Raw genomic sequence first — 20,656 nt, 5'->3', positions numbered from 1 at the left:
AGTGTAAATTCAATATCATAGTCGCCACTGAAGTCCATTCGATCCTTGTTTACCGTCAATGGATCGGTCACTCGTCAAACAGTCCGCCAGAATCCGAGTAGGGAATGGCTGAGCGTAGCTGTCAGTCAAACACAAGTTAGCCAATGGGAATGCATTCCTGGACAGCCCGCCCACACGTGAAGTTTGTGCCAAAACTGCAAGCAAAAAGTCAGGGAGCGCAAACAAGAAAGCTGGAATCGCAACCAAGATAAATTACGTCAAACAAAACTGAGAAAGACACGGAACCAAAATAAAAGGTTTCTGAAGAGTAATAGACTGATATTTTGCACGATTACACGAATAACTTGTTTGCCAGTCTAAAAAAATTGACTTTTTTTGTGTTTTTTGTATTTTGATTTGTCGTTTTTGTTTGATATTTCAAAAGTATTGTATGAACATTTTGGCACAAAATTGATTCCATATTTTTCCAAGTACCTTCTTCAGCAAGCTCTGTTCTTACTGTAAAGCTTTGTGTAAAACACCAGAGAGCAGAGAATGTCCCATGTAAAACAGATGACTACTGTTGGATAAAAACAAACACAAAGGGATACACAGTTAGGATAGATGTTGTATTTATCATGCTCTGGAAAAGTACGTCTTTAATAGTTTGGCAAATGAACAGGTCCTTGTACAAGTTAAAAAAAACAACAAAAAAACCAACAGACGTTCATTAAGTAAAAGCAGAGATAGCACACAAAGGGAGAAAGAGTCTTCTGTCCTCAGTCTAGATTATCTTTCACCATATGTACAAAAGGGTCAGATGCGTAGTCCTTTAAAATTCACTGGCCAGTTTAAAGGACAGCCAGGAGTTAATGAAGAGGGATTCTGGAGTGGAAAACAGATTGGAGGGTTCACTGAAATCCAAAGAGAAGAAGGAGGATGACGAACAGAAAGAAGACACGAGCAGGGACATACAGGCCGTCTGCTGCTCCGGAGACAGACGCTCCGCCGTGTGTGTCTGTGGCAAGTCTCGGGGTCAGGAGCAACTCGTGAAAGGTCAAGTCATCCATCGCCAAATTATCTGCCAGATCTGAAAGACAGAGAAAGAGGAGAAGAAACTAAGTACCCATACAATGTCTAATCTGAAGTGGAAATAAAGGGAAAGCTTGGCCTCTTACATTAAAGCGAAACTGAAGTCATTTTTAAACTTGCTTTATTTCTTAATTAATGTGTTATTCAATTACGTTTTCAGCTTTATTAACCTTATATCGTGACTCGTATTGGCATATTATATTACACTTATCGGCCTTTTCGGTTTTTAGCCATGTTGAATGTAGCTCATTTGGTCCACGGCAGGCGTCGCTTATCTGCGTGATCTTCACGAGATTTGTGCGAGACTTCAAACGTGAAGTGTCAGCGCCGCCATTTTGAAAACCGTTTACACAGCGGCCAGATCGCCATATCATTCCAATTCAGATTAATTTTGAGATTTGCCAGCTTCATCAGTGATGGAGTGTCAGTCCTGCGCGCTGTGGCCAAGGCGCACCTGAGCTCAATTAAGGAACTGTGTGTTTGCGTATTTAAGGACTGTGCTGATGCATTTGCATCGCGAAGTATTACGAGACGCATGTACGCATTACTGAGCCTTTCTACCCGTTGTCTTGATTTCCTGCTTTTCGTTCTTGTCCTCGCTTAGCCTCTGATGCAGTGTTTGCGCCTCGACTGACCCTTTTGCCTGTATTCTCGTTTTTGATCGAGCCTGCCGTTTTGGATTGTTTGCCTGTGTATATATTGTCTCACTGTATATATATTCTGCAGTTTATTAAACTGTATACTTCTGCACATACATCCGCCTCCCTCACGTACGTGACATGGAGATTATTCCATACGACTTCGAATCAACTGAGAAGAGTTGGAAAGACGACAGGATAAGGACGAGTCCGTCGTGCTGGTATTTACGTCATTACTGTCGCACAATTAAAACGTGCCAGATCAGGCCGCTGGTGGGTTTTCAAAATAATAAAAAATTCATGCATGTAATTTTGTGATACATACATATTATACTGAGCGCATTTCCCACATAATCCTCACTAAAGTTTCGGACAGCACTACAAAATGGCGTCCCCACTATATAGTGCCCTATATAGTAGGGAGCGATTTCGGACACAGGGAAAACTTCCGGCTTGATTATGTCAGCGTTCGAAGGAGGGCGCGCGCGTCTTTTGACAACGTTGGTAGATGTTGGTCACTTTGATTTCCGCTGTACATTTTACTTCCGTCCTACGAAGTCTTGCACAGGTCTCAGCGAATCTCGTTTATGGCCATTGCTTTGACATATGGACTGATATATTCCGTAGCATATTTCAAACACTCATAACTTGCTATAGCAGCGACAAAATAGCTGTCAGAAATGCATTCCTACATTTTATAAAATGAGATAAATAGAATTTTGATAATGAAAAAAACTTGCCTTCAGTTCCTCTTTAAGTGCAGCTAAAAGCTGGAAAAGCTCTTTCCCACCTTGCAATGCTACAGTATACTGGTATAACACTTTAAAGTGGTATACTGATATACCACTATAACACTTATCACAATAAAAAAAATCTCTAAGGCTGAGATTATCATCATTCTGACATACAGTGGTGCTTGAAAGTTTGTGAACCCTTTAAAATTTTCTATATTTCTGCATAAATATGACCTAAAACATCATCAGATTTTCACACAAGTCCTAAAAGTAGATAAAGAGAACGCAATTAAACAAATGAGACAAAAATATTATGCTTGGTCATTTATTTATTGAGGAAAATGATCCAATATTACATATCTGTGAGTGCCAAAAGTATGTGAACCTCTGCTTTCAGTAGCTGGTGTGACCCCCTTGTGAAGCAATAACTGCAACTAAACGTTTCCGGTAACTGTTGATCAGTCCTGCACACCGGCTTGGAGGAATTTTAGCCCATTCCTCCATACAGAACAGCTTCAACTCTGGGATGTTGGTGGGTTTCCTCACATGAACTGCTCGCTTCAGGTCCTTCCACAACATTTCGATTGGATTAAGGTCAGGACTTTGACTTGGCCATTCCAAAACATTAACTTTATTCTTCTTGAACCATTCTTTGGTAGAACGACTTATGTGCTTAGGGCTGTTGTCTTGCTGCATGACCCAGCTTCTCTTGAGATTCAGTTCATGGACTGGTGTCCTGATATTTTCCTTTAGAATTCACTGGTATAATTCAGAATTCATTATTCCATCAATGATGGCAAGCTGTCCTGACCCAGATGCAGCAAAACAGGCCCGAACCATGATACTACCACCACCATGTTTCACAGATGGGATAAGGTTCTTATGCTGGAATGCAGTGTTTTCCTTTCTCCAAACATAACGCTTCTCATTGAAACCAAAAAGTTCTATTTTGGTCTCATCCGTCCACAAAACATTTTTCCAATAGCCTTCTGGCTTGTCCACGTGATCTTTAGCAAACTGCAGACGAGCAGCAATGTTCTTTTTGGAGAGCAGAGACTTTCTCCTTGCAACCCTGCCATGCACACCATTGTTGTTCAGTGTTCTCCTGATGGTGGACTCATGAACATTAACATTAGCCAATGTGAGAGGGGCCTTCAGTTGCTTAGAAGTTACCCTTGGGTCCTTTGTGACCTCACCAACTATTACACGCCTTGCTCTTGGAGTGATCTTTGTTGGTCAACCACTTCTGGGGAGGGTAATAATGGTCTTTAATTTCCTCCATTTGTACACAAACTGTCTGACTGTGGATTGGTGGAGTCCAAACTCTTTAGAGACGGTTTTGTAACCTTTTCCAGCCTGATGAGCATCAACAACGCTTTTTCTGAGGTCCTCAGAAATCTCCTTTGTTCATGCCATGATACACTTCCACCAGCATGTGTTGTGAAGATCAGACTTTGATAGATCCCTGTTCTTTAAATAAAACAGGGTGCCCACTCACACCTGATTGTCATCCCATTGATTGAAAACACCTGACTCTAATTTCACCTTCAAATTAACTGCTAATCCTAGAGGTTCACATACTTTTGCCACTCACAGATATGTAATATTGGATCATTTTCCTCAATAAATAAATGACCAAGCATAATATTTTTGTCTCATTTGTTTAACTGGGTTCTCTTTATCTACTTTTAGGACTTGTGTGAAAATCTGATGATGTTTTAGGTCATATTTATGCAGAAATATAGACAATTCTAAAGGGTTCACAAACTTTCAAGCATCACTGTATACAGTACCAGTCAAAAGTTTGGACACACTTTCTAATTCGATGGTTTTTCTTTATTTTTATTAATTAAAAGTCAATTCATATCTTAAAGTAATGATGGATGTCGTTTCTCTTTACTTAGTTGAGCGGTTCTTGACATAATATGGATTACTGCAGTTGTGAAACAGGGCTATTTACTGTATTTTTATTATTTACTGCTTGATCTCAAACATATTAAGAAAGCAAGAAATTGTACTAAATAACTTTGACAAGGTACGCCTGTTAATTGAAAAGCATTCCAGGTGACTACAATGATGCAGATCATGTGCAAAGCTGTTTTTTTTAAACACTTTTTTTGTTTATCACATAAGTCCATATATGTTCCATATATTTCATAGTTATGATCTCTTCAGTATTGTTCTACAATGTAGAAAACAGAATACAGAAACCTGAAATACGAATGAGTAGTATTGTATATAGATGACACTATTCCAGAAAAAGAAGGGGTCACAAGCATTTTTTAAATCACATCTCATCTCATTATCTGTAGCCGCTTTATCCTGTTCTACAGGGTTGCAGGCAAGCTGGAGCCTATCCCAGCTGACTACGGGCGAAAGGCGGGGTACACCCTGGACAAGTCGCCAGGTCATCACAGGGCTGACACATAGACACAGACAACCATTCACACTCACATTCACACCTACGGTCAATTTAGAGTCACCAGTTAACCTAACCTGCATGTCTTTGGACTGTGGGGGAAACCGGAGCACCCGGAGGAAACCCACGCGGACAACATGCAAACTCCGCACAGAAAGGCCCTCGCCGGCCACGGGGCTCGAACCCGGACCTTCTTGCTGTGAGGCGACAGCGCTAACCACTACACCACCGTGCCGCCCCATTTTTTAAATAAAAGAATAAATATTAGGAGAAAAAGGAAATGCCGTTTGTACATATTTCTAAAATACTGAGAGCAAAAGTCTGACAGCTTCCCTAAACAAGTAATGTCGTACTTGCACTTTGGCTGTATCGTGATACATAATTCAACTTCATTCTACTGGAAAATGTGGAAGTTGGAAGCAATTTCTTCCTTTCTCTACCGTATCTGCTTTCTTTCATTGTGTGACATTATTATACACACTTCAAGATTTGTCTTTTCATCAGGATTCAGAGCAAATGTACTCTGTCTGGAACAACATGCCCATCAGGCATGCCATCACCCCAAAAGGAAACTAAAACAACTTTTCATTTATGTTGGCATCTCATCTTGGGGCACATGGTCTGAGAAATGAGAGACCATGATATATGTAGCGAGTTATGAGAAAGGCCAAGAGGATATCAGTAATAAAAGACCACTAAGGAGAGGCACTTCAGCTATGTGTGGAAGCACCTCCTATCAAGCCAGCTGTGCAGAGCCTCATTCTTTCAGAAACTACACACACACACACACACACACACACGAGCATGTGTGCAGACACACACCATACATACAATAGCCTACACACATGCACCCAAAGAAGTAGTTCATTTCTAACATAACTTTCCTGTGATAGCACCATACATTCCCTATTATCCCAGACACAAGAAGAAAAAGAAACCAAGAAGCCTTTGTCACATATACCGGTACACTCAAGCACAGACTTAAGCGCACAGTGAAATTTAACCTCTGCATTTAACCCATCTGAAGCGGTGAACATACACATGCACAACCAAGTGAGCAATGAGCACACACGCATACCCAGAGCAGTGGGCAGCTATGCTACAGCACCCGGAGAGCAGTTGTGGGTTAGGTGCCTTGCTCAAGGGCACTTCAGCTCAACCTTCAGGCCATGGCTGCCCCATGTCTTTGGACCAGATGTCTTTGGACTGTGGGGGAAACCGGAGCACCCAGAGGAAAGCTACACAGACACGGAAGAACATGCAAACTCCACACAGAAAGACCCCCGTCAGCCAATGGGCTCAAACCCAGAACTTTCTTGCTGTGTGGCGACAGTGCTAACCGCTACACCACCGTGCCACCCAATCACACACGCACACAACACAGCAAATCATACATCACATACTCTATGCTTATGCAAATCCAACTTTTTAGCTGAGTCATAACAAACAACACATATCACAAGAATCTGAGGGCTAGGATATTAACTTTAATCAAAATACATACAATGCCCTCCACAATTATTGGCACTCCTTGTAAAGTTTAGTCAAAAGAGTCATAAAGAAATCTATCTTTCGGTGACATAGCTTCATAGCTCAACTCCCTCCCTGTTCTGCCCCTCCTCCCCCCTCTGCCCCCTGCCACAGATTCTGCTCGCACACCCCCCTTCAGCATCTGACATGTCATCCTCACAGTTCCCCCCCCAACACACACACACACACACACACACACACACACACACATATACATACATCTCATCGTTCATTAACACACTGAACTCAGGGACCGCACATCTCACTTTACCTCGCTCATTTGCACTAATTCCGCACTACCTCATCTTAACAGCTGCTAGTTTGTTTATACTGCTTATTTCATGTTTCATGTTTACCTGCTATACCTCAAGTGCCCTTGACTGTTTGGCTATTTGTACCAATTTATGTGTGTGTGTGTGTGTGTGTGTGTGTGTATATGAGTGTTTAGTCTAGTTACTATCTAGAGTGTTTATACTGTTTATATTGTCTGTTTGAGTGTTTAGTCTGTCTTGTTGTTATCTAGTGTTTATACTGTTTATTTATACTGTTTATATTGTCTGAGTGTTTAGTCTGTCCTGTTCTTATCTAGTGTTTATACTGTTTATTTATACTGTTTATATTGTTTGAGTGTTTAGTCTGTCTAGTTCCTATCTAGAATGTTTATACTGTTTATATTGTTTGTTTTTTCAATTATTCTATTTTTATTCTATTTTTATTTATTGCATTCCCTGTTTGCACCGTGGGTCAGAGAGGACTGATATTTCATCTGTGCTGTATGTCGAGCATGTATAGCAAATTTGACAATAAAGTTGACTTGACTTGACTTGATCTCACACTGAAAACAATTAGAAAAACTCAACCTTTAATTTAAATGCATCCGTTCAGAGAAAAACAAATCCCTCATCAAGAAAGATTTATTTTCAACAAAAACACATGTGCCACTATTATTGGCAGCCCTGGAAATGACAGTGAACACAATGTAACTGAAGCATGTTTCCCATTTAAATTTTACATTTTTGAGTTGACTGGAGTGTGTAGGAACTTTCAAGCTGTAATCCATGACTTCCTGATTAACTGGGGGACAAATATGAGGTGACGCAGAGGCCAAATTCCCTTCATCATCCATCAACATGGGAAAGATAAGATAAGAGAACACACAAACCAAATGAGGGAGAAGGGTGTTGACCTTCATAAGTCAGGGAATGGTTATAAAAATGGCTCCTCACCTGAAAATGCCCATTTCTACTGTAAGGGCAATAATAATAAAAAGTGGACACCAACTGGAACAGTTACAAACTTGCCTGGAAGAGAACCCAAGTTTATTTTGCCCCCATATACAATGAGGAAGATGGTAAGAGAGGCAATTCCACAAACAAACAAACAAACAAACAAACAAACAAACAAACAAACAAACAAACAAACAAACAAACAAACAAACAAACAAACAAAACCCTCAAGGATCACTGTTGGTGAATTACAAGGAAAACTACAATCTTGGGGATTCCAAGTCTCCAAAACCACCATCAGACACCACCTCCATGCCAACAGATTATTTGGAAGGTATGCGAGAAAAAAAGCCTTTTCTGTCAGTTAACCACAAACTTAAGTGCCTGGAGTTTGGGAAACACAACTACAACTTTGACTGGAACCATACTCTATAGTCTGATGTAACACAAATGGAGCTTTATGGCAACAAACACTCAAGGTGGGTTTGGTGTAAAAAGAAGGATGGCTATAATGAAAAGAACCTGATCTCAGCCGTAAAACATTGTGGAAGTGCTGTGATGTTTTGGGGCTGTTTTTGCCTCCAAAAGCCTTGGAAACCTTGTTAGGGTACATGGCATCATGGACTCCATGAAATACCAAGACATTTTAAATCTAAATCTGGCTGCCTCTGCCAGGAAACTAAAACTGGGTCATCATTGGATCTTCCAGCAGGACAATGATCTGAAGCATATGCACAAATCAAGACAAAAATGGTTCGCTGAGCACAGAATCAAGCTTCTGCCCTGGCCATCTCAGTCCCCTGACCTGAACCCCATTGAAAACCTGTGGGCTGAGCTTAACAGGAGCGAGCACAAGAGAGGGCTGAGGACCTTGGATGATGGAGAGATTGTGTAAAGAGGGATGGTCTCAGATACCCTGTTCTGTATCTCTAATGTTATAAAATGTTATCGGAGACTCAGTGCTGTTTTACTGGCAAAGGGAGGTTGTACAAAGCATTCAATGCAGGGGTGCCAATAATAGTGGCATGTGTTTTTCTCATCTCATCTCATTATCTCTAGCCGCTTTATCCTGTTCTACAGGGTCGCAGGCAAGCTGGAGCCTATCCCAGCTGACTACGGGCGAAAGGCGGGGTACACCCTGGACTAGACCCCGAAGCCGCCGCCAGGCACCGCTAAAACCGCCATTTAGAATTTGAGCTGCCGCCAGCCAATAATTTTGTAAGCCAATTTGAGCCGCTATCTAATAAAATTTGGCTGAGCCACTAAGAATTGTGTACATCAAATAATGGGTTTATCCACATCATGAGCTACAAGAAAAGTGACACAAACATGATCAACTGTACACACTAGTAGTAACACAATAGAGACGTATAGGCATACACTGTAGAGATTTAGAACTGATATCACAGCACAGAGAGCCACCACAAGCTTGCCGTTGTGACTACCTGTCTGGCTTCCCGCCCCTCACACCGTTACCACGATACACTGGGGAACCCGGGAACCCACCCAGAGCATCAATCGACTCCGATATCGACAAGATGGCTGCATTCTTTGCCGCTGCTGAGGGAAAGTGTAAAGGTATTTTTGTTTGTTTGTTTGTTTCACATACTTCGAGATTGATAAAAAAAAAGTACTCCACCACTCTACTTTCATCATAGTAAGATAGCTGCCAGTCCTTCACTGGTCATTGCTAGTGAGAGTAGATAGCTAGATGCCTTCCTCGAACAATCCAGATTAGCTTATTATTAGCATTGAACTACAATCTTGCTAGATTTATATTTACAATGAAGTAAGAGACCAGGGGACCTGTGGTAATTTGCTATTTATTCCCCCCATTTGTTTGATCCGTTCGCCCGGATATATGCCACACAGTGACGTCCAGTATCAGCCATTTGTAGCCATAAACATTTTGGTGGCTGCAGCAGCCATTAAGGTTTTGGCTGAGTCAGCTAGCCAGCCAATAATTTCATCAGCCAGCCATTATCCTGAAAACAAACGGCTTCGGGGTCTACCCTGGACAAGTCGCCAGGTCATCACAGGGCTGACACATAGACACAGACAACCATTCACACTCACATTCACACCTACGGTCAATTTAGAGTCACCAGTTAACCTAACCTGCATGTCTTTGGACTGTGGGGGAAACCAGAGCACCTGGAGGAAACCCATGTGGACACGGGGAGAACATGCAAACTCCACACAGAAAGGCCCTCGCCGGCCACAGGGCTCGAACCCGGACCTTCTTGCTGTGAGGCGACAGCGCTAACCACTGCACCACCGTGCCGCCGGCATGTGTTTTTGTTGAAAATAATTATTTCTTGATGAAGGATTTGTTTTTCTCTGAATCAGTTTTTCATTTAAAGGTTGGATTTTTCTTTTTTTTCCCCAGTGTGAGATGAAGCTACTTCAACAAAAGGTGGATTTTTTTCTATCCATTTTTATTAATCTTTACAAGGGGTACCAATAATTGTGGAGGGCACTATAAATGCTATTGACATGCAAGATTTTCGAAAATATCTTAATTATGCATGCATAAGAGCCAAACCATCAAACCAACCCATACTGTTTCATGCTTGGCAACTCCAGAAAAATTCATGAATACCACAATATGTTTTTAAATGGTACTCTCTTTTATTTTGTTCATTTCAGACTTTGTGTTATCACTAGTATATTTTACTGTTAAAAAAATAGGAGTTGGCCGTAGACATTAGTTTGTCACAGGAGGCAAGGAGTTATTGAGTATTTCAGCTGTGCAAATGACCAAAATACACATCTCGATATATATATTTCAGACAAATAAATAACATGGATCAGCTTTCTGTGCATCACCGCAACTCTCAAGTCAAGTCAAGTTTGTTTGTATAGCGCTTTTAACAACAGACATTATCCCAAAGCAGCTTTACAGAATTTGAATGACTTAAAACATGAGCTAATTTTATCCCTAATCTATGCCCAGTGAGTAAGCCTGTGGCGACGGTGGCAAGGAAAAACTCCCTCAAACGACATGAGGAAGAAACCTCGAGAGGAACCAGACTCAAAAGGGAACCCATCCTCATTTAGGCAACAACAGACAACATGACTATAACATTAACAGTTTTAACTGTTTTCATTGATGTTATAACTCTTCATTGATGGAAACTTGAGTGCAAAACTGTTCACGACAACTGCAGTCCTAAAGTTAGCAAGTCAACTGTCATCCTCAGCCATAAAAGCATTACTGTAAGTGTCCAGAGCGTCTTCCAAGTGTGACTTTCAACTGTCCACATGGGGCCGTCCTCCACAGGAGCAATGCGATGAGACTCCGACCAGACACAGGGCATCAGACTCTCCCTCCAGTAAAATTCATTTATTCACCCGAAAGTATATTAATAAGTAATTGCAATTCGTTATTCAATAACTACAGTAAAACTAATAGGAAATGTTACAAGAGGGAGGACTGAAAGTCTGCAACTACTGACCATGAGTTTCAGGGGTTAAAGAAAATGGCCATGATTAATTACTTAACCAACTGGTAACAGTGCCTGTGTCCCACCATATAAGGATATTTGAGGATGTTTTTATTCCTGTGTGTATGACAGAACAGGCCACAGGGTTACAAACCATTTTTGTCCATAAGAGCATTGTATAAATCATTCATAAGAACGTATAGTACATCAACAAACATCTACATTTAAGTTTATTCCATGCACATCATTATAAATGAGGCCCCAGGCCTTAATGTCACTCATTTTTGCACTGTAATGTCACTGCTTCCATTTTGGAGCTGTTGCTCCACCGGGAGGAAGTCCACCATTTGCTCGAGTGGCTGTGTGATCCTGGGACCAGCAGGAAAGGAATTGAATTGTAATTAATTCTGGGTCTTAAGAACGGCTGGCAGTGAGAACCAGGCCAAGTGCAGGACAGGCAAAGAGATGGAGGCCTAAACTTGGGGAGGTGTCTAAATGCCAAGGGGCCCATTTCAGTGCTGCCACCTTTAAAACAGGGGAAGGGGGTGAACAAATAAAGCTTGGGTACTAAAAACTCATTGAAATTTCTTTGCAATTACGACAACGCTTGAACGCAAGCCAGACAGCAATTAACTTTTTCTTCCCCCGCTTCCATGGCCAGACCAGTGGTTAGAGCACACCTCTGGAGTGAAAGGCTGATTTGTCATTGTGACAGCAGCACACTGTACAGCCACTCCCATTAAAGTCAACATGCAATTTGATACAGCTTTTATATACACTCACCCTGCTTGAGAAGAGTGAATAAACCAGCGAGGCAGGCATGCAAGTGTGTAAGAGCATTGTTCGGGGAAAGTATGGTGAGCTGTGAAAGGGTATGAATCATTTCGTAAAAATTTTGGCCTTCAGAGACATTCACTCAATCGAAAAAAAAAATGCAAAAGGGGTGGATAACTGGTGAAACTGAACACTCCACACAGCCAGAGTTTGAAAAAGGCCTTGTGCTACAGGTTTTTCAGAACAAGCCAATGGGGACTGAGTATTACAGAAACGGTAGATTCACTAGTGGGTCCCTCCTTCTTAGTACTGGGACTAATGCGCTATTGTAATTGGCCACAAATGTGCACGTTTGTGTCAGGGAAAAGGAGAAACAGACATCAGAAGGAGTCATAAGTTTTCTTCCTCTCTCAAGGCTACAATAAGAAGCCTGCAAGGCTTGAATAATTAACTCAAGGTATGCATAGATGCAGCAGGTTCACTACAAATATCAACAGCACCTTCACTGGTGTTGAATGTTCCAGGTTGGTCACATTCTGACACACAATATAGCAGGGTCTTCCTGACGCTGGAACAGTCTACAACCCCCCACCACGGCTATCAGTTTCCCAGAGGATAACACCCCAAGGGTCAGCACTGTGCAATCGTGGTCTGGCTTGCAGTATCACAAAGTTGTGAGATCCTGTTACCGCTCAGGGTGAAAGGTCAAAAGGCAGCCATTGATTGTTAATGGTGGGACATGGAGGACTCAATGGTAGTAGCGCACTATATCACGTGTACAAACACAAAAAAACAAGCTTCACACAGAGTCCTCAGGTTTATGGCAAGTCTTCAGAGCAGAGAATGTGACAGTAAAGCGAAGGTGACTGTTTTGTTTTCTTGCACTGTTGTAAAAGTCAATGGGTTTTGACTGAGAAAGACAGAGAGAGAGAGCACGACTTTATAATGTGTCCGTACACCTGCTTTACAATGCAACCGTAAATCTTTTTACTCAACGATAAGCTGTTAATTCGAGAAAAAAAGCTTAGTAACCAAACACAAATGTAGATCTACAGTGGTGCTTGAAAGTTTGTGAACCCTTTAGAATTTTCTATATTTCTGCATAAATATGACCTAAAACATCATCAGATTTTCACACAAGTCCTAAAAGTAGATAAAGAGAACCCAGTTAAACAAATGAGACAAAAATATTATCCTTGGTCATTTATTTATTGAGGAAAATGATCCAATATTACATATCTGTGAGTGGCAAAAGTATGTGAACCTCTAGGATTAGCAGTGAATTTGAAGGTGAAATTAAAGTCAGGTGTTTCCAGTGAATCAATGGGATGACAATCAGGTGTGAATGGGCACCGTTTTATTTAAAGAACAGGGATCTATCAAAGTCTGATCTTCACAACACGTGTTTGTGGAAGTGTATCATAGCACGAACAAAGGAGATTTCTGAGGACCTCAGAAAAAGCACTGTTGATGCTGATCAGGCTGGAAAAGGTTACAAAGCCATCTCTAAAGAGTTTGGACTCCACCAATCCACAGTCAGACAGATTGTGTACAAATGGAGGAAATTCAAGACCGTTGTTACCCTCCACAGGAGTGGTCAACCAACAAAGATCACTCCAAGAGCAAGGCTTGGAATAGTCAGTGAGGTCACAAAGGACCCCAGGGTAACTTCTAAGCAACTGAAGGCCTCTCTCACATTGGCTAATGTTAATGTTCATGAGTCCACCATCAGGAGAACACTGAACAACAATGGTGTGCATGGCAGGGTTGCAAGGAGAAAGCCACTGCTCTCTAAAAAGAACATTGCTGCTCGTCTGCAGTTTGCTAAAGATCACGTGGACAAGCCAGAAGGCTATTGGAAAAATGTTTTGTGGACGGATGAGACCAAACTAGAAATTTTTTATTTAAATGAGAAGCGTTATGTTTGGAGAAAGGAAAGCACTGCATTCCAGCATAAGAACCTTATCCCATCTATGAAACATGGTGGTGGTAGTATCATGGTTTGGGCTTGTTTTGCTGCATCTAGGCCAGGACGGCTTGCCATCATTGACGGAACAATGAATTCTGAATTATACCAGCGAATTCTAAAGGAAAATGTCAGGACATCTGTCCATGAACTGAATCTCAAGAGAAAGTGGGTCATGCAGCAAGACAATGACCCTAAGCACACAAGTCATTCTACCAAAGAATGGTTAAAGAAGAATAAAGTTAATATTTTGGAATGGCCAAGTCAAAGTCCTGACCTTAATCCAATCGAAATGTTGTGGAAGGACCTGAAGCGAGCAGTTCATGTGAGGAAACCCACCAACATCCCAGAGTTGAAGCTGTTCTGTATGGAGGAATGGGCTAAAATTCCTCCAAGCCGGTGTGCAGGACTGATCAACAGTTACCGGAAACGTTTAGTTGCAGTTATTGCTGCACAAGGGGGTCACACCAGATACTGAAAGCAAAGGTTCACATACTTTTGCCACTCACAGATATGTAATATTGGATCATTTTCTTCAATAAATAAATGACCAAGTATAATATTTTTGTCTCATTTGTTTAACTGGGTTCTCTTTATCTACTTTTAGGACTTGTGTGAAAATCTGATGATGTTTTAGGTCATATTTATGCAGAAATATAGAAAATTCTAAAGGGTTCACAAACTTTCAAGCACCACTGTAACTAATTGCAGCGAAGCATAAAGAGTTAGAGCAAATGCTCTTCAAGATGCAAAATTTAGAAGAAGAAACCTTTATTTGTCACGTGCACACTTCAAGCACAGTGAGATTCATCCTCTCCATTTAACCCATCTGAAGCAGTGAACACACACACACAGCGCAGCCATACTATAGCACCTGGGGAGCAGTCAGGGGTTAAGTACCCTTCTCAAGGGCACTTCAGCCCAAGTCCGCCCCATTTTAACCTAACTGCATGTCTTTGAACTGTGGGGGAAACCCACGCAGACACGGGGAGAACATGCAAACTCCACACAGAAAGGCCCCCGCCGGCCGCTGGGCTCGAACCCAGGACCTTCTTTGCTGTGAGGCAACCGTGCTAACCACTACACCACCGTGCCAAATTGTCATTATTAAATGACAATTCACTAATCTAGTCAAACTGAAAAAAAAAACATGCTCAATATTTACCCTCTATAATTTTTTTTGAGAACAGTGTATCTATGCAATGATGTTTTCACGAGAAAAAAAAAAAACAGAAATGAAATCCTTATACTCCCAGCAGACTCCACTGTTACACACGTGCCAATTTATTGCACAACATTCCTTAAATCGTAAAAGCTCTCCAGGAAATCTTGGACCATATACATTATGCACATTTTTTTCAGATGTTCCAGACAAAAGACGAACATCCACCTGTCCATTCTCAGTGTTTGTCCTGCAGGCCTGAGCCCTGTACAGGTGTGCCTCAGAACTGCATGGTCTATGGAATGCAAGTTTCTAAGCACAGGTGTTTCTTATGAGACGGGAATTGGTTCATATTGCAGCTGCCTTTGCTGAGCTCATGCTTATGAAAATACACATGAATGCAGTAATTTTTTGGAGAATATAATAAAATAAAAACAAGCTTAGCTGGTCTTATGACATCAATGCTTGTAAACAAGTAGTTCGAATATAACTTTTAAGGCAGACCTGTCTGTCAGTGTATGCACGATTACACACAAAGGCCAGATTTTTTTTTGGTGCATTTTTGCCTAAATCGAATTATGGTCCTCGAGTTAGGGTAGGGAGGACTGACATCAGACCGTACATAACAACTCCAAAATAGATTAGCTCAAAGTCCTTTTCAGCTTGTCAGAAATGGTACAAAGTCTCTAAGATAATTCTATCATGTGTCCTAACAACTGGTCCCTTTCTGACATTACTAAGAGCAAAAATGGAAAGATGAACGAAAAACAGGCAGCCAGAGACCCTTTTACTAACACATTGTTGACAGATAAATCAGCAAAGAATAATACAATATGTCACACAATTTGTACTGCTAAAATTCCAATCATTCTCACCATAGGCTTAAAGCATATACGCAGAACCATGGCCTCACTTTTTGTTTATAAATACCTTGAGACCTCAAGATTGGCATAGGAATAGTTTTAAGTGTTAATAATAAATCTAAAATAGTAATTTTTACGATTAAAATGATTCACATAGGTAGTGGTCTGAGTGAATGACCTTGACATCTGTGACGTCACTACAGGAAGTCTATCGGTCTCATTGCCATTTCCGCTATAACTAAAACACAGAGCTAACTGCAACTTCGAGCTTCCATTTTGAGCTAATTTATCACCATGCCAAGTAGATGTGTTGCTGGTGGGTGTAGCAACACAACAGAAGGTGGAATTACGTTGCATTCATGGCCCAAGAATGTTCAAACTGCAAAGATTTGGACGCGTTTTGCGAGAAGTTTACGGGCACATTGGGGACCTACAAAGTGGTCTCTCCTCTGCTCTGCACATTTTACTGAAGACTCGTATGAAACCTCTGATCTGTTGAGGAGTGTTGGCTATAAGCCCGTATTGAAAGAGGGTGCAGCACCAACAATTAAAGGAAAAGAAAACTACAAGAAAAGGAAAGTAAGTTCAGTTGCACCAGTTCTCCCGGAGTGTGAGCCGAGGGTTGTTGCTAAAACTCGGGACGGAACGGGATGTGACATATTATTGTTCAGGCAGTGACCTCCCCGCGGTTGTTGCTAAAACCGGTGATGTCCCATCCTGTGCCGGGTTTTAGTAATTGCCTGAGCCGAGCAGTAATGGCGGAGTACTCAGTATGGAGAAAATGGAGAATGAGTGGACCAGCCATCTGATTTCTCTGCTGGATATGCTTGCCTCAGCAGTAATATCTTGCCCTTATGTGGAAGAAGTGAATGAACGGAGAACTGAACGAACAACTGAAAGTCAGATTGTTTCAAAACAATCTGCCACAAGATCGGCCTTCAAGAAGCGAGAACGCAGATGGGTAAGCTGCGACTCTCATTTGGATACAAAACAACAAAAACAACACTCGTCGTTTACATGCATTTAGATTAATACATGTAACTTGTATTGTGTGTTTAAGTTACTGGTATAAGATTATTTAATTTGCTTCAGAATGTGATTGTCTCAGTTCATCTGATCATTTAATTAGCCTTTTACGTTTTATCAGTGAAAATGCATGCATGTACATGTATGTTGCATAAGTTATAATGCCTATCCTGCTTTAATGAGAGTCAACCCACAATCACTCAGCACGTTTACATGCACGTCCAAATCGAGCTGCTGTCGGTAATCGAGCAAAGGGTCCCAGCAGGGGTGCCAGAGAAATCCAATCCTACATGCACAAGTGAAATCGGGCTATTGTGCAAGGTGCATTGTGCACCCGAGCCACACGTGGCGCTACACGCCCCATCGTGTTGGTACACTTCCGGTTGTCGTCATGAAGAAGAGCTATAGTGTTGCCAGATACTGCTGACGTATTCCAGCCCAAAACATGTTCAAATCCGCTAAAATGCAGTTAAAACCCCCAATCTGGCAACACTGGCAGTTCCGTGTTCAAGCTGTTAGGCTTGCTCTAACAGACTGTATGGCTACAAACTGTCCGGCGCAGACCACTGTTTTGTAAGACAACTTATTTTTCACAATAATAGTTTTCTAAAGTCCATTTTTTGCTTCCAAAAAAAAATTTTTTTTGCTTACAATTTAACTTATGTCTTAAACACACAAAAAGTTCAATTGTTTTGTTTTTATTGACATTCTTCAGATGTTGGACATATATATATATATATATATATATATATATATATATATATATATATATATATATATGTGTATTATACACACACACACACACACACACAAATACAATGACTTGTTTATGTACACAATTCACAGCTATGCAACAGCTGTACAGATGTATTTGGTGATACAGTAAGTGAGCTAAATTTTAACAGTGCAAACAATGCCACAAAAAGAAAAGATTCATGCCGTTGTCATGATTCGTTGTCATGCCGACCGAGGCTGTTGTGTTTCCCTTGTGGTCTCGTCACTTCCGGAAGGGGTAGTGCTGAAGTAAGTAGCTCGAATACGTAGCTCAATAGGGTTTACATGCACTAAGTAGCTCGGCTAAAATCGCATAATCTAGGTCGTGTAGCTCGATTCCGAGAAATCAAGTTCGGTTCAATTTCGTTCGAATTAAGGTGTATACATGGCATTTTGAACTTCGATTTCAGTCGAGCAACGGCAGAAATTCGATTCTCTCCATGTGCATGTAAACGCACTGAGTGAAGTCAAATCAGTGTTAGTTGAGTAAGTCGGTAACGGGATTTCTTACTTTCACCAGAAATTTTTGTTTATATGACTTTGGTCTAGAGCTGTCAAAGGCCTCGGCCTTAAAATCAGTTACCGCAGTGACATCACGCACTCAGGGCTGGCTGGCTCAGCGGGGCAGCTCAAATGCCAACTTTGCAGTCGATTTTAACTCTCAAAATATATATATTTTTATTCCCATTTATGCAGCATACAAGAGTCAAGGATGGAGATACTATCCACTCAGAAATGTATTTAAAAATAAAGGTTCTGCGTATCTCCTTTAAGTTTGAACACAATCCATAACACTGAATGGTAAGATGATACAGAGTTATGATAGGTAAGTCATCATGATCATATTGGTTAACATTAAAATGAACATAATAAAAAAAAACAAGGAAAAGGTCAATTATCGTCCCACATGACAATTTACTCTTTGGGTCAGAAGTTTTGAACATGAACAACAATAAATGTACAAAGACTACTGTAATGAATATGTCTAGATATTACACAGAGTCTGGAGCTTTTAACTGTGCACAGAGAAAATTATTTACCGGTTAAAAAGTATTTTGGGATTCAGAAATATGTGACAAAATTATGAAAGTTAGAGACATTATATTGAAATGTAAACTTTTGTTTGTAAGCACGCTCAGTGGTCTCAGAGAATAAAGGCAGATCATTTTCACCTCAAAATCACCTTTTTTCCCCCCATTTGACATCACTAGTTACTCAAGTTACTCGTAACAGTTGTGTATAGTTGTGTCCAATGGCTTTATCTGTTGCAATCAAAATAAAAAAGGTCCAAAAAGGCAAAGGTGACAAAGAGCAACATACACCGATCAGCCATAAAATCAAAAACACAGACAGGTGACGTGTTTTTAACATTGATTATCTTGTTACAATGGCACCTGTCAATGGGTGGGATATATTAGGCAGCAAGAGATCAGTCAGTTCTCGAAGTTGATGTGTTGGAAGCAGGAAAAATGGGCAAGCGTAAGGATCTGAGTGACTTTTACAAGGGCCAAATTGTGACGGCTAGATGACTGGGTCTGAGCATCTCCAAAATGGCACATCTTGTGGGGTTTTCCCGGTATGCAGTGGTTAGTACCTACCAAAAGTGGTCCAAGGAAGGACAACCAGTGAACCGGCGAGAGGGTCATGGGTGTTGAAGGCTCATCGATTCGCATGGGGCACGAAGGCTAGCCCATATTTTCCAATCCCACAGAAGAGCTACTGTAGCACAAACTGCTGAAAAAGTTAATGCCAACACCTTTCTGTTTTAGCCAGCATTAACTTTTTCAGCAGTTTGTGCTACAGTAGCTCTTCTGTAGGATTGGACCATATGGGCTAGTCTTTGTGCCCCATGCGAATCAATAACCACTGCATACCAGGAACACCCCACAAGATGTGCCATTTTGGAGATGCTCAGACCCAGTCATCTAGCCATCACAATCTGGCCCTTGTCAAAGTTGCTCAGATCCTTACATTTGCCCATTTTTCCTGCTTCCAATACATCAACTTCAAGAACTGACTGTTAGGTTGACGTGGGTCGGCCTTGGGCTGAGGTGCCCTTGAGCAAGGTACCTGACCCCTGACTGCTCCCCGGGCGCTCTGGTGTGGCTGCCAACTGCTCTGGGTGTGTGTGTGTGCGCGCGTGTGTTCACTGCTTCAGATGGGTTAAATGCAGAGGATGAATTTCACTGTACTTGAAGTGTGTACTGTATGTGACAAAGGTTTCTTCTTCTTCTCTTGCTGCCTACTAGATCCCACCTATTGACAGGTGCCATTGTAATGAGATAATCAATGTAATTCACTTTACCTGTCTGTGGTCAAAAATGTTATGGCTGATCGGTGTACATAAAAAACTTTTTTTTTATGATAGAATATGATAGAGAACTCCATCATCTCCTTCATCCTCCTGCTTCATGGAATAATGTTCAGGAAGATGTGGCTTCTTAGTTCTGTATTTTTGTTTTTGGTTAAATTGGTTTATTATTCATTTCGCTGAGACTGTATTTATTAGTTATTTCAGTGAAATAGCAGCGTGTTTTTATTTGAAGATATCCGAACAGACCCCCATGTCAATTAAGGCTGTGCTGTAATTGTAGGAACTCGTGGCCTGTTCAGGTCTGACTGTGGATGAGTGAGGAATGGAATGTGAACGTCAGCTTCCACACCCATGTTCCTGACCACAGGGTCAATCCAATCGGCCTGCCAAGAAAAACCAACCCTGAGAAGGCTGAACCCCACCTAAAGCCCTCAGCACAGTGTCTTAAACAACGTTCACTCACGCTCACTGCTTTCTCACTGCAAAAAGAAAAAGGGAGAGACAGAAGGGGGGGGAGAGAGTCTGGTAGTCGTAAATCAAGTAAAGTGAAGCAAGTGAATACATAGTGCAATGGTGAGGGGAAATTAATTGCTCATGTGAGAGGTTTTATCACTTCTAAACTGAAAAGCCTCTTAGAAAAGTGGTGAAATGCTTTCAAGGTTGTAACACAAGTCCTGTCATCTTGGCTACTACAAAACTACAAATTTCAAATG

General features: G+C 41.3%; 1 protein-coding gene across 1 annotated transcript in view; it reads right to left on the bottom strand.

Annotated features, from left to right (window-relative positions):
- Positions 1-464: 464 nt before the first annotated feature.
- gpc3 (glypican 3) overlaps positions 465-20,656 on the bottom strand; it is a 277,143-nt gene continuing 256,951 nt past the window's right edge. The window contains 1 exon segment of the mRNA XM_060927818.1: positions 465-1,069. Within this exon segment, the coding sequence (XP_060783801.1) occupies positions 891-1,069 (179 nt within the window). The 3' untranslated portion in view covers positions 465-890.

The sequence above is a fragment of the Neoarius graeffei genome, chromosome 8 (genome assembly GCF_027579695.1).
Source record: "Neoarius graeffei isolate fNeoGra1 chromosome 8, fNeoGra1.pri, whole genome shotgun sequence".
NCBI lineage: Eukaryota > Metazoa > Chordata > Actinopteri > Siluriformes > Ariidae > Neoarius > Neoarius graeffei.
Note: the sequence above shows the minus strand (reverse complement) of the source record. Positions and strands in the feature narration are given on the sequence as shown.